The 26,864-nt window shown below is 43.0% G+C and overlaps 1 protein-coding gene across 1 annotated transcript in view; it reads right to left on the bottom strand.

The window, feature by feature from the left end:
* The window catches only part of LOC126440775 (pyruvate kinase-like), an 84,968-nt gene that overhangs the window by 10,594 nt on the left and 47,510 nt on the right, over window positions 1-26,864 (bottom strand). Inside the window, exons 4-5 of the mRNA XM_050090676.1 lie at window positions 24,230-24,376; window positions 16,606-17,064 (exon numbers count right to left, since the gene is read on the bottom strand). Coding sequence (XP_049946633.1) covers window positions 16,606-17,064; window positions 24,230-24,376 — 606 coding nt within the window. The remainder of the gene's footprint in view (window positions 1-16,605; window positions 17,065-24,229; window positions 24,377-26,864) is intronic.

Below are 26,864 nucleotides of genomic sequence, written 5' to 3'. Positions count from 1 at the left end.
ACGGGCAGTAGACGCTCCATTCGCACCATCAACAGAGCAGGCTCTGCTAACGGTATACTATGCCTTACACATCGCTGGCAACGGGTTCTACACAACGCTGGTGACTATTTTGAAGGACAGTAGCAGGGCAAAAATGTAACTCTTTTGTATCGGTTGTGAATAAATAGTTGCCACTATTTATCAACGCTCGTATATGAGAGTTTTTGGTGGAACTGAAATGGTATTCCAAGGCAGAATATCGAAGTAATTCTCGAGAAACTCTGAACTGTGTGATAATTCTGCCTTCTACGCCATATATCTCAAATAAATATCACAGGATTAAGATAAGCACGCGTGCATGCAAACACTAATCTGGTCTCACACCTAATGTGCAATATGTAGAGGAAAGGGTCCAAATATAGACTAGCTAAAGTTTTTATACAGTAACATTTTCCTCTTAACAATTAAATTATTGAAGGAATCGTGGATGGTACTATAATATGTGCCCTTCAAAGTTATGGGGGATTAAACAATTAAAACACATTCTTCTTATTTTAAATAATTTATTTCAAAAACCAATACAAAACGCCGACTTTTTTCTTGGGTCCAAATATGGGCTATCTTTAACATGAAGGAAAAAATATTTAGAAACATGTTTGATATTTGAAGTGCAAGTTTATGCAAGTTTATTTGCAATAATCACAAATATAAATTCCACTGTCCATCACTGCACGTTCAGTACGCGCTCACGTACGGCACTGGATACACTGAATTCAAATTTCTCCGTTGGCGTCGGCTGGATATGGGGTTTCGCAGAATAAGCACGATACATCTGTCCCAGAAGGCGTGCGGTTTTCAAAAAGCTCTAAATCATTTTCCTCGTCGTCTAGGACAGGCTCAACCTCATTATACACTGAAGAGCCGAAGAAACTGGTACATTTGTCTAACATCGTATAGGGCTCACGCGAGCGCGCAGAAGCGCAGCAAAAAGATGTGGCATGGACTCGACTAATGTCTGAAGTAGTGCTGGAGGGAACTGACACCATGAATCCTGCAGGGCTGTCCATAAACCCGCAAGAGTACGAGGGGGTGGAGATCGCTTCTGAACAACTCATTGCAAGGCATCTCAGATATACTCAATAATATTCATGTCTGGAAGTTTGGTGGACGGCGGAAGTGTTTAAACTCAGAAGAGTGTTCCTGGAGCCACTCTGTAGCAATCCTGCACGTGTGGGGTGTCGCACTGTCCTGTTGGAATTCCCCAAGTCGGTCGGAATGCACAATGGATATGAATGGTTGCATGTGATTAGGCAGGATGCTTACGTACGTGCCTCCTATCAGAGTAGTATCTAGACGTATCAGGGGTCCATATCATACCATTACAGAGCCTCCACCATCTTGAACAGCTCCCTGCTGACATGCAGAGTCCATGGATTCATGAGGCAGTCTCCATACCCGTACACGTCCATCCGCTCGATACAATCTGAAACGAGACTCGGCCGACCAGGCAACATGTTTCCATTAACCAACAGTCCAATATCGGTGTCGAGAGGTGCAGGTGAGGCGTAAAGCTTCGTGTCGCAGCAATTTGCGGAAGGAAGGGTTGCACTTTTCTCACGTTGAACGATTCTCTTCAGTCGCTGTTGGTCCCGTTTTTGCAGGATCTTTTTCCGGCCGCAGCGGTATCGGAGAGTTGAGGTTTTACCGGATTCCTAATATTCACGGCACATTCGTGATATCGTCGTACGGGAAAATCCCCACCTCATAGCTACCTCGGAGATGCTATGTCCTATGGCTCGCGCGCCGACTATAACACAACGTTCAAACTCTCTTAAATCGTGATAACCTGTCATTGTAGCAGCAGGAACAGATCTAACAACTGCGCCAGACTCTTGTGTTATATAGGTGTTGCCGACCGCAGCACCGTATTCTGTTCACATATCTGTATTTGAATAAGCATGTCTATACCAGTTTCTTTGACGCTTCAGTGTACAATTCGTCAGACGAAGATGGTCGACTTTCTCTTTCTTCTGTGGATTTTTTTGTTTTTCTTGCCTTCTTTGTTTGATTTTGGAATCTGCTTTCGATCAGGAATAGTTAGCTGTCTCTTCCTCTTCAAGAACCTGTCCTAGGAACTTATGAACTCTTCTTTGGACGGTGATCCTGTAATCAAGCAAACTTTTGCAGCTTTCAGACCTCTATCGCCTCTGTGGGTCCAGGTGAAATGTCTAAGGGCTAACAAGAGACGAAGTTTCAGGTTGTGCGTTTGACGAGGAAGGAATGGGCAGAGAAAATTCCGAAAACGTTCCTGGCTGAGGAGAGGATAATCCTGAATTTTTTGGTATGTCTACCGTTAGAGGTTCTGTGTTATCCGTTCGCGAAGATCCTGGCTGAGGGTTGGATGAGGTAAGAGACTCTTGCGCTGGTGCGGATGTTTGTTCATAGGATAAATCCCTGTCGCTTTAAAACCGGTTAGCCGCGCGGTCTAAGGCGCCTTGTCACAGTTTGTGAGCCCCCCCCCCCCCCCCCTGTCGGAGGTTCGAGTCCTCCCTCGGGTATGGGTGCAGGCTTAGGGACCGATGACCTCAGCAGTTTGGTCCCGTAAGACCTTACCACAAATTTCCAAAACCACTTACTGCAATTTGACCAGTATGAATGGTTTCCCGAATAGATCCGTTACTTCATATGCTGTAACAGATTTATGAACATATATACTGTCTTGCCCACTTACTGTAATAGCCCTTAAATGGTCCCATGAAAGTTTTATCGAGAGACTGGACCTTATGTGTTGATTGGGATGGCAATGAAATGACGCAAGTGTGTTTCATCTGGGCCTAATCAATCATTTCAGGGTTGCGAACATGTCTGTAGCGTCCATCTAAAACAAGGAGAACGGGCGACTCTTCAGTTGCCTTGACCGTTTTGATGCAGTGGTCGAACGTACTCTGTAAACAAATGAGTTTGTATCCAATTGGAGGGATAGGCTCGGTCGATGTTTCCTGGACGAGCACCTTTAATCAATTGGTGCGACATTATAGTCCTGGGAAAAATAATATCAGGAGAAGCAAAACGTCCTGATGAACTTATGCAAGGTATGAATGTTATAGTCAACCTTTTTTCAGCAAAAACAAGGGCTGCAATTTAGTGCATTCCCTTTCTGCCAATTACTTGCAGTCTCTTCAGTGTTATACATGCGATCCGATGCGTACTGGTGTTTATTGTAAGCCTCTACCAACAGTTAGTAAAAAGCTGCAACTTTTCTTTGTTGAAGCCCAATTCTCTTGAGAAAGAAGTGCCTCAGGGCCTACGAATCAATAGGCGAGATGAATGGCGATTCAGGAAAGGATCTGCCCAATTCCTACCAGCTGTTTTAGCAGTGAAAGGTGTGCTAATGTTATTTCTCTCTGCTAAAATAAACGCCATTCATTTCAAGTCGGGTAAGTATTACCAAAAAACCTTTATTCCATAGTCAACAAGTAAGAAACAAGCTCCTCTTCCAGACGTGGTCATAAAACAGAATGCCTACCTAGCTTAGCACTGGCAGCAGCAGTTGGAGTAAGATCTGTTTTCTCACTTAAATGAGCACTATAGGACTTAACATCTGAGGCCATCAGTCCCCTCTCACTTAAAGTCTGCAGGGTGGAGGGAGGTACATAATAAACTTTTGCAGCATTTAGAGTTCCCATTTACTTCGCCCTTACAGCCGAGATGGCTTCAGTCATCTTCAAAGGGTCCCATGTCTTCCTTTTGCCCTTGCCTTTTGGCTTGGTATTTAGGCTTGTTACGTGGCATCCTGGAGGAGAAGTAGGAGATTAGTGTATCACGTCCCGTCGACAACGCGTTCTTTGGAAACATAGTGCAAGTTCGGATTAGGGAACGATGAAGAAGATAAGCGGCTGTGCCCTTTCGAAGGAACCGTTGTGGTATTTGCCTTAAGCGATTTAGGGAAATCACGGAAAACCTAAATCGGGATGGCCAGATGCAGATTTGACCCGTCTTCCCGAGTGCGAGTTCAGTGTGCTAACCACTGCGCTATACCGCTCGGTACATGGGATCCTGAAAAATAAATCTTGAGTAGATTTCAACTAAAATTATAGGAATACAAATTGGTCCAAATACGGGCTAGCACATAATTATTTGACATTCATGGAATGGTTTATCAGCATGTTGTTCCTGCACACACATCAGTAACTGGACAATACTACAGGGATGTCTTGAAAACACAGCAAGTCCATATCAGGCTCTAAAGACCACATTTCCGTGAAGCAGGCTGGATGCTGCACCACGATAATGCTTCGCAGCAAATTGCATCCCTTACCCTCCCTATAGTCCGGGTTTAGCCCCTTATGACTTTTTTTCTATTCCCTACATGAGGCTATTTTGAAGGACCTCTCAAAAAATGGTTTCCAGCATGTATTTGAAGACAGGCAGAAACGCAAGGACAAGTGCATCGCATTCATGGGAGACTACTTTCTTTGAGAAGGACCATTAAAATCATGAGGATGAGTACAGGTATGCCGTCAAAAAAAAAATTATTGAACAGCCCTCGTATATAAGATTTATGCGTCATTCGTGTGATCGAGATTGTTAAGAAAAGACATAAAAATACGAGGAATAACCAATAGTCTAAAATACCAATAATTTATCAATGTCAGGTAAGTACCAAATGGGATCGGATGTGTAACACAGATGTCGTCTAGTCGATTAAAAAAGACTGACTATTCCTGTATTCTTGACGTTAGCAAATGTTCCAGCTTCCTAGTTCCATGTAACTTATACAAACTCGCAGTGCAATCCGTAAGTGCGCTTGGTGCTTGGTGATATAGTTACCTGTCCTTTTTTAAAGACGTGCGATTTTTTCGCAATATGGGCCCGAGTCGGATATGAAGGCATATTTTACATTGTCTTTTGCTACAACAGGGCTAGTTATTTCTTGTCGAACACCTTCTTCTCATTGTCACGTATGATTAACTGAAAATATGTTATGTGGTTTACTTTTGTGAAAAAAAATTGTTTGTGTACGAAAACATGCACAACGACATTAGCCTAAGGCCGCGGCTTTTTGTAGCATAACAATTAATTCATGCTCATGCTCTCCTGCGGTCCCCAAGATCGCAGGTTACGTTCTTTGCCAATCTAGTTTGCAATAATTCTTGCATGCCAGTATATCTATCATAAAGCCGTCATTTCTTAGACTTGTCAATAGCATCGTTATACTAAGTGGCTCTTACATTAGGTTTTTTGTACATTTATCAAGAAAGAAAAGCTCTTTGATTTTGTAACTATCTATACATGTTACGGCCGCGCGGGGTAGCCGAGCGGTCGCAGGCGCCTTGCCACAGTCCGGGCGGCTGCCCCCGTCGGAGGTTCGAGTCCTCCCTCGGGCATGGGTGTGTGTGTTGTCCATAGTATAAGTTAGTTTAAGTCAGATTAAGTAATGTGTAGGCTTAGGAATCGATGACCTCACCAGTTTGCTCCCATAAGATCTTACCACAAATTTCCAATTTATACATATTACGCCTGACGTATGAACGTTAATTCTCTTCAATTGAATATGTATATATTTTAAGCTGTTGTTTAAACTTCCATCACTGTTAATAACGTATTGTACTTTGCTTTGCTACTTTATGCTGAGGACGCCACCTCAAACAAATAATTGCTTAGATCGTTATTTTTTGCTTCTGGTGATGTCACCTTAGCACTACAATGTGATATATTTTATATGAGTTCATTTTCATGTAACCAATGTTTGTTTTCTGCATACTGCATGGTTCAAATGGCTCTGAGCACTATGGGACTTAACATCTTAGGTCATCAGTCCCCTAGAACTTCCCATGTGCCCTTAGAGCAATAAGAGCCGTGACAATGTCCCCTGTACAATAGTATCACTTTAGTATGAACCAGAAATCGGTTGATATTTGAGCCATACGGACCTGTCTAAGACTATCAGATACAGCTTATCAAATAGGTGTTTCGTAATATTTTCGAGAGAAAAAAATGTACACCAAGTACGTTCCGCCCTGTTAAACGACTACCGAATTATGATTTAACAGTTGCTACATCTGATTTGGATTATGAACAAAATGACAAAATGGCTTTACATAGTCATTCGATACAGTGGTAAAAGCAGTCTACTTCATTTAATAGGTGTAAATAGGGCTGATCTAAAAATTTTCCGTTCGAAGGCCGCACTGTCAAGAATCGGTATGCCAATCAGGGAAAATCAGGCATTGAGACACTCATCTCACAGACGCAGCAGGTTGCATATAACCGTTTGGTAAAACACCGTGTCCTGTAGCGTGAGAAGTCCATAATTGCCTACGCACATCGGTGACCGACAGGAATCGTCGACTCTTCAAGGCCTTTTTCGAGGGAACGAAGACGTGATAACCGCATTGAGGGAGATGAGAACAATAGGATTGGCGCTAGAGGGTCTCCAACTTGAGTTGAGGTAATTTCTGCTTTATGACATTTACGATGCAGGGACGTGCATTATCATGAAGCAGCAGCATCCCTTATCATACAACGGTGGTTTTCGATAGACATGCAGCACCATACAAATTCTTCGTTCTCTGATGGATGTCTACCGGTGTTTGTCCTCCGCCAGACAAAAAAAGGGTAACAGCACGTTGGTCCCATCTGGGCGCATTTGGTAATAAAGTCGCCACAGTTAACGTTTCTGCATTTACCGCACGCACGTTAGAAAAATACGAATGCCACACAAATCCATTGCTTATATATCCACATCGGAGTCGCTCTATGTTACACATACGGCGTAACATAGCCGTCAAACAGAAACTGGCCCCTTATATGACGTTCATAAAGTATCGGAAATTTTGTAATTTCGCTAGTTTTATTAGTCCAATTCGCGCCATTTTACGTTGCTGTGTTGCTAACCATGTCTGAAACGTATCTGTACCCTGGTACCGTAGCTATATTGGATGTTTAGTCTGTCGTCAGTTATCAAGAAGACTACCTATAATTAGCGGTTAGTGATTTGTTTCAGAAATGGATCAGAGAACTCGCATTAAATTTTGCTTAGAAATGGAAAAAAAATGTAACAAAATTTTAGGTTATGTTGGATATTTTTTGGTGAGTCTGATGTGAGTAAAACAACCGTTTACGAGTGGTACAAACGTTTCCAAGTTGGCTGCGAGTTCCGGACGCTCTAGCACATCTACAATCGACGACAACGTGGAAGAGGTGAAAGAAATGATTACGAACGATCACCTAAGCACAACCAGAGAAGCTTCTGATGACTTTGGCTTATCAAGTGGCTCAGGCCATGAAATCTTTCCGGACATTTTAGGTACGAAACATGTGAAATAATTCGTGGCTTTTGCACCACGGTAATGCACCTGCTAACACTTCATTGCCTTTTCGTGGATTTATGGCGAAAAAAAGACACTCTAATGATGCCCCAGCCTCCATAGTCTTTACAAAAATAAAAAGAACCTTAAAGAGCCGACGTCTCACAAGCATAGATGAGTTTAAAAGTGCATCACTAAAAAACTAAGTGCTTCCCCAAAGATCAGATTCCAGAAGTGTTTCGGGGACTGTAAGTAGCTCTTGCACAATTTTTTAATATTCGTATCTAATGGGGAGTACCTCGAAGGCGATAGCATTTATGTAAATGGAGAAATGAAATTTTTCGCAAAAAATGAAAACTCTGATACTTTATCAACAAAAAACACGTCGTATACAAGTATTAGTCGTAACTCCACGTTATTACCGTGGTATGTACGTATGAATTGCAGCAAGACCAGTGGCGATAACAGTGGTACGATGTATGCTCCAACATGCACCGCACACAGCTTGTGGGGCATTATTTTGGATACAGAATGTTCAAGGGACTTTCTTCCATTTCAGTGCCACTAAAAAAGACACACATATAGATTTGTTCCCTATTGCCTGGAGGTATAACCATAATCTGTGTATCATTACAAGCGAGGGAATCCGTGACATGATGTGAATGCATACATTGTGTGCAAGCTCGTGCAAGTCCCCCACTACTGGTGCCATACCTAACATCTAATGCACTCTCTCCCATGCCCAATGTTTTTCTCGGCACTCCGACAAGGATGGATCCGGTTTCTCAAAGACACCTAAGGGCCTATGCAAATGTACTGTGATGGGGTTGCCGTCGCTGTGGGAGCAGCTATGTATGGCTACGTTGTGCAGCCACTTGATTATCTACACTACATTCATTTGGAATCCCCTTTTTTGTGTGTGTGAGTTATGCCGCAGGCGACGAAGTGAGTGACAGACAGGATAAAAATGATGTGTAAATGATGCACCAACTACAAAAGCAACTTCTGATACACACGATGCCCATGATTGGACTTAAAGTTTCACAACGCTGTAGACAAAGAACTACTGCTCAGAATGACGTTAAATTGGAACAGCATATTATTGACGCAATGGGAAACGTCATGAAACAAAAAAAGCTAACGAAAATTTTACCAAAAGATGGCGCTGTAAGCATCTTAACGTAAATGTGATGCGCTGCAAAATACAGATGAATTTCAATACGGCGGCTATGGTTTGAGTTGAGCGTTACACCATACATACTGTTCCATGTGAGTGACCGCACAAGTTCGGCAGTACACAGTTGTGACACTGTTAGGTACGTAAGCCCATTTAGCATAGAAAGGTTATACCACATCGGGTGAGAAAATTCGGTTTTTAATTGCCCTGACTCCTGAAACCTCATAAATTGCCAATGACAACGATTTTTAATTGCCCTGGGGCCAAAAGCCGAATAAAAAGCAAAATAACACCGGTTTTTAAATCCTTTTGGCTATAAACCGCATACACAGCAAAGTAACGGAAGTTTCTGCTTGTCGTGATGCTGGCGGAAGACATGTTCAATGTGCTGTTCACCGTGTTCTGCCACAGGCTGAAATCAAGAAACAGCATTTTCCACAACAGATCGGAGTGTCTCGGGGTCACGTTCGGAGTGCCTGGCTTCAATTCAGCTACTTTCGTAATTGGAGCACCGAAAACAATATCTTTCAGAAAACGCCACACAGAGAAGTCATACGGATTAAGATCAGGTGATCTGTAGGGTCATTCTGTAGGGAAATGACGGCTGATTATTCTAGCATTTCCGAAATACCTCTGCAGCAACCGCTTTTCTGGCTGCGCAGTGCGCGGAGGAGCACCAACTCACATAAAAACGATGCTACCCAAAAGACCGCGCTGTTGAAGGGCTGGAATGACGATGGTGCTCAAAAGACTCTCATACCGTTTACCACTGACGGTAAAGGCAACAAGGCCCGCAATACTAACCTCCGCGAAAAAATATGGCGATACAATAAACGGTGCAGTCAACCTGCGCCACACAGTCACCTTTGCAGAATGAAGTGATGTCGGCTGAAGTGCATGCTGATTTTCTGTTGTCTATATTTGCAGTTCAGCGTGTAACATGTTCTTGGAGATAGAAGTGGTCTTCTTCTGCCCACTGAACGTTCCATAGTCATTCATAGTCCACTTCCATGCGAAATTCCAGGGTGAATGTTTGTCTTGCTGGCAGGTCATCAGGAAGCAACTCCTGAACATGGGTGGTTTTGTATGGATAACAATGTAGGATGTTTCGCAGGATTTGTACAACGTTCTCGCATTCATGTCCAACATTCTGGCAATTCCTCGTGAACTGCATGTTTGCACTCCACCGCTCGACCCCTCCTGCAGCGTTGTGGCCACATCTTCGACAGACACCGAATCAACTGCTTTACTCCGTCTGTCCCATTGCACTGCAAAACGACCCGTCTTTTCCAATTTTGTAACCATTTTCTCCAGACCCTTAGGAGACATCGGACCAGTGCCCTCTTTTCATGCCTTTGAGTGCCCAGAACTTCCGCAGAGCAACTGGCGCTTAGTCATCTTTCTTGCAACAGAGCTTTACCAGCAACGCGTCATCCTTCATGGAGACAGTCATTCTGGGTCTCTAGGACGCAAACTGAGGAACAGTCTCGAACCGCGAGTTTGCTGTTGTGCATATTCTGACTCTTACAACGCCGTCAATTGGCAAAATTTTCGTATTTTTTCCTTTTTATCCATGACGTTTCCCCTTACGTCAATAATATGCCGCTCAAATTTGGCGTAATTCTGAACAGTGGTTCTCTTTCTACAGCGTTCTGAAAATGAAACCTTAATTATGGCCATCCTGTATATATACACGGACACACACTAAGCAATGATAGACCTTGATGGAATGTATTCCGTATTATTTATGTATAAGAGAAAAATATACAGTAAATGAATGTCTTCGTTGTTGTTATGTGACCATGGGATGCTATTACAAACATCTGAAGTCAGCACTCTATGTGTGTTTTAGCGTAAATAAGAGTTGCCTTTGACGAATTTTCTGTCATTTCGAAGAATATTTCAAGACGTCTTTAATTTGTACACATTTTAATGTCAGAGCTGCTGTGTTAGTGTGGTGGAAGCGTTAAACTCCAACCAACGCTCCTATAAATAGAATGAGATCTAATGAACAGGCTATCACTCCATCATTATTGATGTAGCAACGTAGGTGTAATGAGAACTGATAAGCAATGTGTCTGACATCACTCGCAGGTAGGGAGCTGAGCGAACTCACTCATAATGCCATTAGTTTATACACACAGTAATGCACGCAGGTTCCAGGCGGCAAACACTTGTTTTTCTGGTCATCCAGTTTACTGGAGTTGGGTCCTTGCTATGAAGTCGATTGAGCCAAGACAGAGAAACATGATTATCTGCGGTGATTGTCTGCATTGGGACCAACATTGCTACAGGATTTGGGGAGGGGGGGGGGGGGGGGGATACAATGTATCGAATAGATGTAGCCGGGTGCCTATGGCATGGACATCAGGAATAGTGGAAACGCGAAGTCTGGATACGTGCTATGGAACTTGTCTGCTAAACAGTTCTGCATGCTAATCCATAGTTACGCACCGATATTTATCGACATATGCCACAAAAAATATCACATATAGTTAGTACCTTCTTACTTCAAAATTATCAAATGGTTCAAATGGCTCTGAGCACTATGGGACTTAACATCTATGGTCATCAGTCCCCTAGAACTTAGAACTACTTAAATCTAACTAACCTAAGGACAGCACACAACACCCAGCCATCACGAGGCAGAGAAAATCCCTGACCCCGCCGGGAATCAAAATTATCAGTTCAGTAATATAAGGCAGGTTGTTTTCAAGAGACTTCGCAGCTGTGAGAGAACTAGAATATCGTGTGAAGATTTAAAAACACAACCGTCTGGAGACTTTGCTTCCTATATATCATGCTGTTTTCTTTGATGTATTTTTTTCTTAATGTTCCAACACAGTTTATGTTCCGAAATCTTAAGAACATCACTCCAGTCTTTAGGAAAATGGAAGTAACGATGATACAGTCATATCCTCCCTACAGCTTAACCCGTTACCGCATATTCAAGCGGATGGAAGTGCATTATAACACTTCGTATAATACTTATGGTGAAGTCTGTTTTACCGATTTCTACGGTTGCTATGTTACTCTTTCAGATGCAACGAATTGCAATTGTTATGGACCGCAAATTGTATTCTTGGTCACATGCAAGCATCAAACACAACTGCTCCATACGTCATCTCGCTGCTACTAAATTGTAGTACATCATCAAACCTTATAGTGACTGCATGCTAGGGTAATTTACGGCGTTAACAGTTTGCTCTGGTAGTTCTACGACATTTCCTGGGTCGAACTTAGTGTTCGCTTGGAGGCTGTCCCCGTATATACGCATTTCAGTTCAAGCCATAACTTACTGTAGACAGACATAATATCTACTGCCATGTGTAAACCAGCAGCTAGTCATATTGCTCATGTTTCCGGACGAATAACATTTATGTTTCAGTTAAAACCATAAATTATATTAATTGTGCTTGTTGTTCCAGTTAAATGGTGCCATAACTATGCACATATAATTTAACTGCTAGTCTGCCAACCCCTATATGCGAATTTTGTGTGTGGTTGAGAGGCTATCCCACTTAAAAACACACACGTGCTGGTAGTCCACTAAAACTGTCAGAGTTTAACATACTTGATGGTGTGCGAGAAACTTGTCCAAACAGTATTTTTGACCTGGAATTTACTCTCCCAGTATGGAAAGCTGAATAATTTCATCATCTTCTCGTTATTAAGGCAAGTTTTGTGTGTTCATTGTCAGAAAGAGGAGAAATAGTTGTAGTCATCCCATCTGTAACCTATGGTTTATGATGCATTAAATAGTTGTAAACACTCGGTCAATATAAGTGCAGATGCTAAGAAAAAGATCACTTCCTCTAAAATCCCTGAAAGAACAAATGTGTTTCATAAAATATACCTGTGTAGAAAAAGTGTCAGCATCATCTGTCAATACCGTACACAGTAATGAGAACACAGCACAAAGTATTACTAGTGCCCCTAGCCCACTAAGGCTTTATACACGTACTGATGTTGGCCCACGTTGTTACGGAATTATGGAGTGATATTTCTTAAGCATCAGAAGGCATACAGCTGTATTTAATATATGTGTATATTCAACCACCAATGTGTGTTTCTTTAGTGTATGTATAAGTGTTGGCTTTGGTAGTTAGTGTTTTGTTGGGTTAACATTTGGAAGAAGTACTGTTCGTTGACACTCTCTATGGATGGATGGTAAAAATATCTACACATTCCACCAATTACAACATACACATTTGCGTAATAGCACACTATACATTAGCATGTGTAGCAATGGGCATAGAAAATACCATGACGTCTTTTATTTTATAGTACTTCAGTGTACCAGTCCACTTGCAAATGGAGCTACGAGAAATACGACTGTCTATACGCCTCCATACTCGGAGCATAGGAAATGACATGGTGAATCAACATCCGAAAATCAGCTGTGTGCTGAAAGCGTGCTTTACATGCATCGGGAGATGCAGCCATGTGTGCTTACTACTGAGAAAAGACTTGTGGGGCACGATGTTGCAAATGCCGCCAAGCAGCAGTTTGTGGTAAAGGAATGTGAATTCCTCAGTATGATGCAAGTGTTCTGTGAGTGCATTATGTTGGAGCTAAGTGAATTTGAATGTGGGGAGCTGTCGAAGGCTTTCCGATTCAATCGGTATATTTAGTTATCATGTTTGGCATTTTTGATGAGTGAGGTGATCACGACATCGACAACGTGCGTCCTATGCATTTGTTGGAGGTGTCGTGTGACATGGGGAATAACGTTGTATACATGGAACTTCTTTGCTGTAGGTATCGCTTTACTGTGTGAAGATATGAAAGACTTGCAGTGGCCGTGCTTTGTAGTGCTTACAGACAATGAATTGACTAATTGGAGGGTGGTAAAAGTTTGTTTTTCTTTCCGGAGTACGTTACAGTGGAGGCAGTGACTCTAATCGCATTAAAGGCAACCATGCAATTACCCAAAAGAAGATGTGTTGTCTTAATGACAGACAGCTAATTCTATCAATTTTTTACACTTACTTTTTCATCTATTTATTCCACCATATTTTATGGCTGGTCACACGTGACAAGGGCAACATGTGGACACGCTAACGACTTTTCCGGTGCACCTGCAGTGCAGTAGTAGAGTGTCGTCTTAGTATGTGTAGTTACAAATCGAAGTTTAACCCACAAAATGGATGAACCATATGCTGAAGATATGATTGTACCTTCTATACAGTACTGTCTCGAGTTCCTCATTAAATAATTAAAACTATACACAGGTAGATGATAGTAATACTTAGAAACACCAGTTGTTTTCTTTAAGACCCATGAAAGAACATTTCCCGTAGGACTCAATCATAATTGGATAATATCTTATGGTATTGTGGGGAATAATATTTTTCTCCTGGTTTTTAATATAACAACTGCACAATGGCACCAACTGTAAGAAATGCCTGAGCAGTGATCTAGTATGGAGAGCACCGTGCTGGAAAGCATTGTGAGCCCCATCATTCTCAAAGTACAGACTTCAAACGATGTGCTCATGCAATCAACCTGTTTGTTGTTGTTGTTGTTGTGGTCTTCAGTCCTGAGACTGGTTTGATGCAGCTCTCCATGCTACTCTATCCTGTGCAAGCTTCTTCATCTTCCAGTAACTACTGCAACCTACATCCTTCTGAATCTGCTCAGTGTATTCATCTCTTGGTCTCCCTCTACGATTTTTACCCTCCACGCTGCCCTCCAATACTAAATTGGTGATCCCTTGATGTCTCAGAACATGTCCTACCAACCGATCCCTTCTTCTAGTCAAGTTGTGCCACTAATTTCTCTTCTCCCCAATCCGATTCAATACCTCCTCATTAGTTATGTGATCTACCCATCTAATCTTCAGCATTCTTCTGTAGCACCACATTTCAAAAGCTTCCCTTCTCTTCTTGTCCAAACTAGTTATCGTCCATGTTTCACATCCATCGCGGCTACACTCCATACAAATACTATCAGAAACGACTTACTGACACTTAAATCTATACTCGATGTTAACAAATTTCTCTTCTTCAGAAACGCTTTCCTTGCCATTGACAGTCTACATTTTACATCCTCTCTACTTCGACCAGCATCAGTTATTTTGCTCCCCAAATAGCAAAACTCCTTTACTACTTTAAGTGTCTCATTTCCTAATCAACCTATAAAAATTAAAACTGGTCAAAGGTTGGGGGGGGGGGGGGGCTGTACTTGCACCCGTTGGTGGCCGGGAGCCTCACAGCTATGGCAGACAACACGATGGTGTCGACACTCCCATAATGTGTGGAAGCGTAAGCAGTGCAATGGGTGGGGTGCAGGAGTGGGGGAGGAAGGCAGGGGCGCAGGTTGGGCGGACCTTCACAGGGCAGTGACATATTGATGTCATGGGCGTGGTGCAAGAGTTTAGGTATGATGCTGTCAGAATTCCGGGATTGTGGAAGCTGATGTCAGCAGCTTTTGAGTCAGATCTTCCAGTGATGCTCTGCTTTGAGGAATCCTTTCGAACATACGACCTGAGATGCTCCACAAGGTATCAAGTAGGACACAACGGAGATGGTGTATATATGGATCAGCTGGATACATACACTACTGGCCATTAAAATTGCTACACCACGAAGATGACGTGCTACAGACGCGAAATTTAACCGACAGGAAGAAGATGCTGTGATATGCAAATGATCAGCTTTTCTTAGCATTCACACAAGGTTGGCGCCGGTGGCGACACCTTCAACGTGCTGACATGAGGAAAGTTTACAACCGACTTCTCATACACAAACAGCAGTTGACCGGCGTTGCCTGGTGAAACGTTGTCGTGATGCCTCATGTAAGGAGGAGAAATGCGTACCATCACGTTTCCGACTTTGATAAAGGTCGGATTGTAGCCTATCGCGATTGCGGTTTATTGTATCGCGACATTGCTGCTCGCATTGGTCGAGATCCAATGACTGTTAGCAGAATATGGAATCGGTGGGTTCAGGAGGGTAATATGGAACGCCGTGCTAGATCCCAAGAGCATCGTATCACTAGCAGTCGAGATGACAGGCATCTTATCCATATGGCTGTAACGGATCGTGCAGCCACGTCTCGATCCCTGAGTCAACAGATGGGGACGTTTGCAAGACAACAACCATCTGCACGTACAGTTCGACGACGTTTGCAGCAGCATTGACTAATAGCTCGGAGACCGTGGCTGCGGTTAACCTTGACGAAGCATCACAGACAGGAGCGCCTGCGATGGTGTACTCAACGACGAACCTGGGTGCACGAATGGCAAAACGTCATTTTTTCGGATGAATCCAGGTTCTGTTTACACCATCATGATGGTCGCATCCGTGTTTGGCGACATCGTGGTGAACGCACATTGGAAGCGTGTATTCGTCATCGCAGTACTGGCGTATCACCCGGCGTGATGGTATGGGGTGCCATTGGTTACACGTCTCGGTTACCTCTTGTTTGCATTGACGACACTTTGAGCAGTGGACATTACATTTCATATGTGTTACGACCCGTGGCTCTACCCTTCATTCGATCCCTGCGAAACCCTACATTTCAGCAGGATAATGCACGACCGCATGTTGCAGGTCCTGTACGGGCCTTTCTGGATACAGAAAATGTTCGACTGGTGCCCTGGCCAGCACATTCTCCAGATCTCTCACCAATTGAAAACGTCTGGTCAATGGTGGCCGAGCAACTGGCTCGTCACAATACGCCAGTCACTACTCTTGATGAACGGTGGTATCGTGTTGAAGCTGCATGGGCAGCTGTACCCGTACACGCCATCCAAGCTCTGTTTAACTCAGTGCCGAGGTGTATCAGGGCCGTTATTACGGCCAGAGGTGGTTGTTCTGGGTACTGATTTCTCAGGATCTATGCACCCAAATTGCACGAAAATGTCAGTTATAGTATATTTGTCAAATGAATATTGTTCTGTATTTGTTCTTGGTGTAGCAATTTTTATGGCGAGTAGTGTAGTTTTTTCGTGTAAGTATTCCAGTGCACAACACACATTACACTGTTTTGACCTAAGGCTAAGGGGACTTCTCCGAGCGCACAGTGGAAGTACATCTGAGAAATCAAAACTGACCAGCTAAGGAAACAGGCAAGTAAATAACAGAGAGTAAATAAAAGTTTTTCTTCGTTTATGGCGGGCAGGGGCCGGTGTACCTGTGCGTCCCGCGTGATAGCGAGTATGGGGCAGCGCGGCCGGTACTTGGCGATGAGCCTGGCGGCCTTGCCGCTGTCGGTGAGCACGAGGATGGCGGCGGCGCGGCTGTGCAGCGAGACGCGCACCGCGGCGGCGGCCGTGGCCTCCGTGTTGTCGACGGGCGGGCGCGCCAGCCAGCTCAGCTCGGCGAACAGCTGGCGCGTCCAGACGGCCGCCTCCGCCTCGCGGCACAGCTCGGCCATGGCGCGCACGCACAGCACGGGGAACTTGCCCTTGGCCGTCTCGCCCGACAGCATCACGCAGTCTGCGCCGTCCAGCACGGCGTTCGCCACGTCCGAAGACTCTGCGCGCGTCGCCCGCGGCAGCCCCACCATCGACTCCAGCATCTGCGTGGCGACCACCACCGGCTTGCCCAGCCGGTTGCACTTGGCCAGGATCGACTTCTGCGCCACGAACACCTGCGCCACACATTTCTCCGACAGTGACCCAGATTAACACTGTATCTGTACGTTGTAGTGACCGGTCGCAAGCCACCAGCCTGGCGGAAACTGTTTAGCGTGATCTCGATTCGTAGCTGACACCACAACCCTCGTGTTCTCGTTCTCGTTCACATCCGCACTCCCACTATTTCTGTTCGCTCTCCAACAAACTTTGAGAAAACTTTATCGCTTGTTGTTTACATAGTTCCACGTAGTCAGCGCGTACACAACTTTCCCACTAGAGGGCGCCCCGCTAAGCACAACAGCGCAGGCGCAGCGCTCGTCCGTCTCCGCACTACGAGATGGCGCTGCCATAGAGACAGACCAAATTCTGCTTCCGCCGATCCGCGTATTAATATGTAACGCAGCCAATGAGATTGCTGCTTACGTAGAACCTTTTCTCCTCGCGGATCACACTCGCGCAGTGATACATGAACGTGCGAGGTATTATAACGAGTGTACAGACCTCCGATTAGTCAGTCTGCATTTGTCTGCACCAGTTGGTACCAGTCTGCATTTGTCTGCACCAGTGTGTTCCAGTCTACATTTGTCTGTACCAGTCTATAGTCAAGTTTCAGTCTCCACCTAATAAAATTACCACATTCCTGTACATAGCCATGAAGATAAATGTATAGACACTTTTGTCAGGTATCAGAGAGATATGTGAGAATAAGATTAACGTACTAATACCAAAGGAACTTCAGATTGTCAATTGTAAATATCATCCAGAACCAAGTTAAGTAAATTTTATGCTTGTTATTATTTTAATAAATGTGTGTGAAAATTAATCAAGTTCTGTTTAAAGTTGGTCACCGTCAATCTGCTACTCCAAGCGTGCAAGTGGCCTTTCTATCGTCTGACCTAACGGCAGAAGGTAAACACGCCACGATAACACCAAGAGACATATTGCTGACACTCACCTACTTCGTTAGAGAGACAAGTCAAATAATCTGATGGTGTGTGTACTGAAGGTCTCACAGTACGCTCACCACACTTACCAAAATACTTCTCAAAGCAGATCACTTATTCAACCCCAAGTTTCTGACCAAAGACCAAACTACTTATATGAAGCTTTCACGCACAGTATTTAATACTGCGTTAACATTTGGCTGACTAGCCACTTAGAAGAATATTAAGCCTAGGAAACCGGTCATTTATGCCGTGTTTTCAAGCGTTACTGGGACGTATTTAAATAATGTATCTTCAAGACTAATACATACCCAAAAAAGGGCCAGGCTTCAAGACTCGTTTTTCATATATACATTAGCTCTTTGATACATTAAAAATTTTAAAATGATGACGTCACAAACTACAATTGTCGTCCCAAGAAAAGAGGGCGGGGTGAATGTTTGAGTAATTCCTTCTTCTTGAACTTCGAAAATTTCTTGCTCACTCAACAAACTTGACGCATTTGCAGCAGAATTGTACCAAACTGCAAGTACACACATTAAATTACGTCAATCCGATCGTATTGGCTCAGCCATAGAAGTAAAATTCGCTAAGAATTCTTTCGAAGTAAATCCAAAAATTGATAGCAGTAGGCAGCACCAATCAAGGAGCAGGTCGCGAGACGTCCGTACATTGTTTTCATACGAAATGAGTCCAGGTTTCGAACGATAGGTGGCTTGCGCTTCGAGAAAATCGCGGCCCGACCTATACTCGGGTGTGGAATTTTTAACACGAAGTTGCATCCTGATCTGTGTTCGAGCTTCGTTTCCAAAGCGTTAAAGAAACTGGGGTTCATGGTATTCATAAAATATGGTGACCTCCCAACTGCCCTGTCCAGTATCCCAGAAAAGACCTTGCTTTTTGAAGGTATAACCGTCCAAACGAGGAAAGACTTGTATAACACTGTTGATTGGGAAACATCGATGGTTAGGTTCAGCTGCCGAATCCTAAAAGTAGTTAATTTTAATAGACTTCATCGCAATCGAAGCCAATAATAACTACATGTTAAGCATTTTCGGTTGACCAACAACCATCTACATTCATACACTGCAAGTTACTGTACAGTGCGTGGCGGAGAGTACCCTCTACCACCACTAGTTACATCCTTTCCTATTCCAGTTGCAAACACAGCGAGGGCAAAACGACTGGCTATACGCCTACGCATGAGTGCTAATTTTAAACAGAGCGAGGGAAAAACGACTGGCGATATGCTAACGTATGAGTCCTAATTTCTCTTATCTCCGAGCTGCTTACGCGAAATGTATGTTGGTGACAGTAGTACCGTTCTACAGTTAACTTCAAATCCTGGTTCCCCAAATTTTCTCCACAATGTTCCACAATAAGAATGTTGCCTTTCCTCCAGGGATTTCCACTGGGGTTTCTGAAGCATTTCCATAACACTTGCATGTTATTCGAACCTACTCATAACAAATCCAGCAGCCCGGATCTGAATTGTTTCGATGTCTTCCTCTAATGCAATCTGGTGTGGATCCCGAACACTCGAGCTGTACTCAAGAACGGGTTTCACTACTGTCTTATGTGTGATCTCCTTTACAGATGAACCACACTTACCTAAAGTTATTCCAACAAACCAAAGTCGACCATTCGCTTTTCCCACTACAATCTTTACATGCTCGTTCCGATCCAAATCGCTTTGCAACGTTACGCTCAGATATTTAAACGACATGACTGTGTCCAGCAGCATACTACTAATGCTGTATTCGAGCACTAGGGTTTGTTTCTTCTACTCTTCTCCATTAACTTACATGTTCCTCCATTTAGAGCAAGCTTTTGACAGTGTTGTTGACTGTAATACTCTCTTTCAAATTCTGAAGGTGGCGGGGGTCAAATACAGGGAGCGAAAGGCTATTTACAACTTGTATAGAAACCAGATGGCAGTTATAAGAGTCGAGGGGCATGAAAGGGAAGCAGTGGTTGGGGAAGGGAGTGAGACAGGGTTGTAGCCTATTCCCGATGTTATTCAATCTATGTATTGAGCAAGCAGTAAAGGAAACAAAAGAAAAATTCGAAGTCGAAACTAAAATCCATCGAGAAGAAATAAAAACTTTGAGGTTTTGCCCATGAGATTGTAATTCTGTCAGAGAGAGCAAACGACCTGGAAGAGCAGTTGAACGGAATGGACAGTGTCTTGAAAGGAGGATATAAGATGAACATGAAAAAAGCAAAACGAGGATAATGGGATGTAGTCGAATTAAGTCGGGTAATGCTGAGGGAATTAGATTACGAAATGATACACTTAAAAGTAGTAGATGAGTTTTGCTATTTGGGGAGCAAAATAACTGATGATGGCCAAAGTAGAGAGGATATAAAATGTTGACTGGCAATGGTAAGGAAAGCGTTTCTGAAGAAGAGAAATTTGTTTACATCGAGTATAGATTTAAGTGTCAGGAAGTCTTTTCTGAAAGTATTTGTATGAAGTGTAGCCATGAATCGATGTGAAACACGGATGATAAATAGCTTCATGAGAAGAGAGTAGAAACTTTCGAAATGTGGTGCTACAGAATAATGCTGAAGATTGGATGAGTAGATCACGTAACTAATGAGTAAGTACTGAATACAAGAGGAATTTGTGGCACAACTTCACTAGATGAAGGAATCCGTTGGTAGAACAGGAACAAGTGGTCCTGCACATGGGGTCACCAGTTTACAGCGTGGAGGGTAAATATCGTAGAGAGAGACCAAGAGACGAATACACTAAGTAGATTCAGAGTGATGCAGTGGGTACTTGGAGATGAAGAACCTTGCACAGGATAGAGTAGCATGAAGGGCTGCATCAAACCAGTCTTTGGTCTGAAGACCACAACAACAAAAACACATAGACTTTATCTAGCTTCATCAATGGAGCATCCCAAAAAGCTAAACGAACTAACTAGGAAGCAAAATTAAATAACTTCTTTTTCCTAAACGAGAAAAAAGTGAGAAAGGTGACGAAAATTTAAAAAGGTAACAAAAGATGACAATTTTTTTAAAAAAAAGAGTGACTAAGGATAAGAAAGTTGACTGACTCCTTACCCGGCGAATAGAAATTTAGAGATATGCTCTGTCCACTGATCTATGGTCATTTCTCTGTATGTCATGTAGTTTTTCCACAGTCATATTCTGAAACCCCAGAGGTACTTATGAATAATCTTGTACAAAATGTCCAAGAACCAAGGGGAAAGATAGGACTGGAAGAGCGGATAAGAAATGGTCTAAGGCAGGGATGTAGTCTTTTACCCTTACTGTTCAACCTATATCTTATTTATTTATTTATTTATTTTATTGCCGGCCGAAGTGGCCGTGCGGTTAAAGGCGCTGCAGTCTGGAACCGCAAGACCGCTACGGTCGCAGGTTCGAATCCTGCCTCGGGCATGGATGTTTGTGATGTCCTTAGGTTAGTTAGGTTTAACTAGTTCTAAGTTCTAGGGGACTAATGACCTCAGCAGTTGAGTCCCATAGTGCTCAGAGCCATTTATTTTATTGCTTCCTTTAGACTTACTCCCTGTACTTATATAGCAGGTCATGTTTTAACATTTTTTGACTTTGTTGTATGTTTTAATTGATTAGAAATTTGTATCTCAGCACAGTAAAAATAAAAGTAATTATATAATAATATGAGGGTTGGAACTTAAATAGTGGCAATTATTTATTCACAAACGATACAAAAGAGTTACATGTTTGCACTTGTTACTGTCCTTCAAAGTAGTCACCAGCGTTGTGTAGAACCCGTTGCCAACAATGTGGAAGGCGTAGTATACCGTTAGCAAACCCTATTCTGTTTATGTTGCGAATGGAAAGGGCTACTGCCTGTTCTGTCTCTGGAACAGTTCTGAAGCGAATGCCACGAAGTGGTTCCTTCATCTTCGGAATCAAATCAAAGTCACAAGGACTTACGTCCCAGCGACCGAACAGAGCAGCCACAGCTTGCGCTGTATGCGCCCGCGTATTGTCGCGCAAATGATGGGTGGGTTGCGCAAAAAGTGTCGCCGCTTCTTTCGCAAAGTTGGTTGCAGATGATGCTCCAAAAACGAACAGTAATACTGTGCATTGACGGTTTGCCGTGGAGGAACGTAATGCGTTAGGATAACACCATCGCCGGCCGCAGTGGCCGGGCGGTTCTAGGCGCTACAGTCTTGAACCGCGCGATCGCTGCGGTCGCAGGTTCGAATCCTGCCTTGGGCATGGATGTTTGTGAGGTCCTTAGGTTAGTTAGGTTTAAGTAGTTCTAAGTTCTAGGGGACTGATGACCTCAGAAGTTAAGTCCCATAATGCTCAGAGCCATTTTGATAACACCGTCACAGTCGTACACGAGAATCACCGTAACTTTAGACTGCTCCATTCGCACCATCAACAGAGCAGGCTCTGATAACGGTATACTGCGCCTTCCACATCGCTGGCAACGGGTTCTACACAACACTGGTGACTACTTTGAATGACAGTAACAGGTGCAAACATGTAACTCTTTTGTATCGGCTGTGAATAAATAGTTGCCACTATTTAAGTTCCAACCCTCGTAATAACAATAATAGTGGTTAAGTAATGGTAAAAAAGATATATGTAATCTATCAGTAACAAATCTATACATCAAAAAAGCAATGATGGAAATAAAAAAAGTGCTTGGAGTTGAACTAAAATTCAGATGGAAGGATATCAGTGGTACGATTCGATTTGTTGAAGATATTGCCTTTATCAGTAAAGATGAGGAAGAATTGCAGTACTTATTGAAGGGATCAGTCTAACAAGCACACACTATGGATTGAAAGAAACGAAGTAAAGCGAAAGTAAGCATCAGAAATGAAATTAATGAAAACTTTAACATCAGAATTGGGGACAGTGCTGCAGTTGTGTGAGTTTGACTTCGGTGAAAGAATGATGATGATGACGATGGTTTTTTGGGCGCTCAACACCGTGGTCAGCAGCACCAGTATAAGTTCCCCATTTTTCCATTTCCAGTCTCGCTCCGTCCCAAATGATGATAAGATGATGATGAGTACAACACAGACACCCAGTCCCCGGGCGGAGAAAATCTCCGACCCTCGGTCAAAGAATTCTGCTACATGCAAAGCGTGACTGATGGAGCAGGAAGGACATAAAAAGCAAACTAACACTAGCAAAAAGGGCATACTTGCCAAGAGAGGTCTACTAGTGTCAAACATGGGGTTTATTTTTGAGGAAGAAACCTCTGAGAATATACGTTTGGAGCACAGCATTGTATGGGAGTGTATCATGGACTGTGGGAAACCCGGGAAAGAAGAGAATTGAAGCGTTTGAGATGTGATGCTACAGGAGAATACTGAAAATTTGACGGACTGATAAAGTAAGGAACGTGGAAGTTCTTAGCAGTATCGGCGAGGAAAGGGATAACGGAAAAATTGGTAAGTAGGATAGACAGGTGCTTAATTCAAAGCCAGCTTAAAATAAATGTTCTTATTCCATCCTTTTCTAAAACGTATTTCATTTATACAATAGTAAGAGAACTATATTAGCATTCATTGACTACAATAACCGGGCTTACGTTGCCGGAATGGATGAGGCATGGCTAACTAACATTGTATCATAGTGGGTGGTCGATTATAGACTGATAGCGATTGGTTTATGCAATTTACTGTCATGTATACCTCTGGGATTACTTTAGTGTTTTGTCACCTTAGAGTACTTAAGAGAACGCTAAATGTGGAAAGATTTGAACACATTTCACAGCATTGTGTACACTAGAGAAATAGTTCCAAGACGATGACTGTATCATCATGACAACGCTCCCCGTCATGAAGCAGTATTTTTGAGGAAATAGTTTGTGGACAATGACATTCCTGAAATGGACTGGCCTGCCCAGAGTCTCGACCTGAACCAACTCGATGTCGACTTCGCTCGAGACTCTACTGTCCTAAATTACCACCTACTCTGGTTTCGGCAATGACAGACACATTATTGAAAGTGTCCCCAGCAGAGTTCAAGCAGTCAGAAGGGTGAAGGATCGATACACCCCATATTAGAGTCCACCAATAGGTGTCCCAATACTTTTGATTAGATAGTGTACATACATAATATTAGCGACACTAAAAGCCAATGATTACTGTGGCATGTGTCGAGGAAACCGTAAGACAATATCGACTTGTTATTGTAGAAAGTATTACCGTTAGCTATGCCGGCAGGGCGATACAAGGAGAAACAGTATTGCAATGATTACATTCCTCACCTTCTGCGGAGGTATTTCGATGCCCATGTCTCCTCGCGCGATCATGATGCCGTCGGACTCTTCAATTATTTCGTCAACGTTGTCGATACCTTGTTGATTTTCTATCTTCGATATTATCATAATACGAGCTCCATCTTCACCAAGGACCTGTTCAGAAACCAAAAATATGAACAGAAATGTAAATGCTGCAAAACACAAAGTTCTCAGTGAATCATATACAGTGAAGCATTGATACATCAAAAGAAGAAATATTTACGCCGTACTAGCTGCGAACAGCAATTTTAGCAAGAAGCACCTTTAGTTCGGCGGAAATGGTAGGCAAGACTAGATACGTAAAAAGCATTTAGTTATGACTGTAATCTGCTTTTATCCTACTTAGAAATTACCAGTATTAGTTATGCAGTTACAGTCGAGTAATATCACCACAGGTAGTTATTATCTGTCAACCAGAGTAACCGCTGTAGGAGGCACAGACAGCAGCTAGATGTAGATGGTAATGACTCAATAACCTGTTGACATTTTCTCATAGATTCGTGCCGCCAACACTACATCTCGTAACTCCTGATCGATGCATGGCTGAAACTTCATTACCATAAACGCTGATGGACTCACAGATTCCCAGTTGCATCACAAACTTAGATACCACTGGAACATTTCAACGCCTCGACCTCGCTATGTCAACCATTATTTTTTTTTAGTTTGTGACGTGTTGAATTATTTATCCTTACCGATGAAGTATTTCAGCTGAGATGAATAGTTTTTCAGAGAGTTTTCTTGCGAACAAGTAATCCCAGAGGTATACATGACAGTAAATTGCATAAACCAATCGCTATCAGTCTATAATCGACCAGCCACTATGATACAATGTTAGTTAGCCATGCCTCATCCATTCCGGCAACGTAAGCCCGGTTATTGTAGTCAATGAATGCTAATATAGTTCTCTTACTATTGTATAAATGAAATACGTTTTAGAAAAGGATGGAATAAGAACATTTATTTTAAGCTGGCTTTGAATTAATAAGCTGATCTTACTTCGGCGAATTTTTAGTGTCAAGTTTAGTTCATTACGACAGCGGTCTGGTCCAAACCAAGGTACAGAGCAGCCTTTCGGCACTACACTACCAGTTTTGGGCTGCTCGGATCAATAGAACGCTCTACGTTATCATTTTCTAAATCATCATTAGGGGGCAATTAAAGGAAACATATCGTTTCTACATCAATACTCCGCACACAATGACGCCGTGTGGTGGACGATGCTTGTGGTACCACTATCTGATCCCTTCTTTCATGTTCCATTCACGAAAGAAGTGTGGGAATAGTTATTGTCGGTAAATTTCTGTATTACTTCTAATTTCGCTAATTTTCTCGTTGGGGTCATTTGTCAGCTCCGTTTTTTGTCGAGAGTTGTGTGCGATTTTGACAGTGATACATTGCACAATCTTTTAACTAGTTTATCTGGTAATAGTTTACTCTAAAATCTTAGAAAATACACTGTATGTCGATTGCACCTCGCGTACTTTCGGTTTCGCAAGTGTACTAGTCATCATAACCCAGTCTACTCCTCTTCTTCTGCGCTGGATGACTTTTATGGATAAAAGTGTTTCCAGAGTTGAGTGAGAACAGGCAGGTATAATTCATAGTTGTGGCGAGTCCTTGAAATTTTCTGTAGAGTAACTGAAGGCTACAATTGGCCGTGATTGTGTTCGCGCCAAAAGGTGGTTCATAGAACGAACTTCAATCGTGTTACAGCGAACGCACTTTTACCATGGTACAGAGAACTTACTTGATCGTAGTACAGAGAACGAACAAGGATCACGACATAACCTTTAGTGGTGCACAGATTGAAGACTCTTCGTGGTATAAACATCGAATTTTGATCGTGGTACATAAACTTAGATCCCGCTGTAACACTGCAGCTTTAGCCAATAAACATATTATGGACTAGTGTGGTGGCTGTTAGGCATTTAAGTCTACATGGGCTCCTGTTGCTTCAATTATCGAAGTAACTGAGACGCCAATGCATGATCTTTGGCTTTGTACCGTTCCACTACCGTGCCCGCGTGTGAGACTGGAGCTACAAACGCAGCCCCAGCCGACAGCTGCATCTTCTGCTCCATTGAGGAGCAGATCATGCAGCACCTCGTCGGCAACACGCTCACTTGTGACAATAACAAGAGGTACACGCTCTGTATTGCAGAAAGGTGCTCAGAAAATGGAGGAGCAGCAGCTTCTGAGCACTGAATTTGGTACCTCAGAAGTGAAACCATCAGCCATAGATGAAATAGTTGGTGAAGTTTCCTAGGAATTGGGGGCTAAGAAATTTCCACCGGCATGTGCACAAAAATTGAAACGCAGATTAATCATTTTCACTCTCTCCCAGTCACAGCTGGAAGGGTAAGTCCAGGCAATAAATAATGAGAACGCCAGACTGCGTGCAAGTTTAGAGGTACAGATTGGGACCATAGCAGAACAGGAGATTGAGTCCTTGGATGCACTAAGACGAGCACGTCTAGAGGGACAGATTGACATCCTAAACAGGGAGAATAACAAACTCAAGGACCAGATCACAGTTATAGAGGTTAATAATACCCCAACGCGAGAGAAAAGTTAGAGAAGCTGCAAGAAGAGAACATCT

Source organism: Schistocerca serialis, chromosome 1 (genome assembly GCF_023864345.2).
Source record: "Schistocerca serialis cubense isolate TAMUIC-IGC-003099 chromosome 1, iqSchSeri2.2, whole genome shotgun sequence".
Taxonomy (NCBI): domain Eukaryota; kingdom Metazoa; phylum Arthropoda; class Insecta; order Orthoptera; family Acrididae; genus Schistocerca; species Schistocerca serialis.
This window is presented reverse-complemented; position numbering and strand designations above follow the sequence as displayed.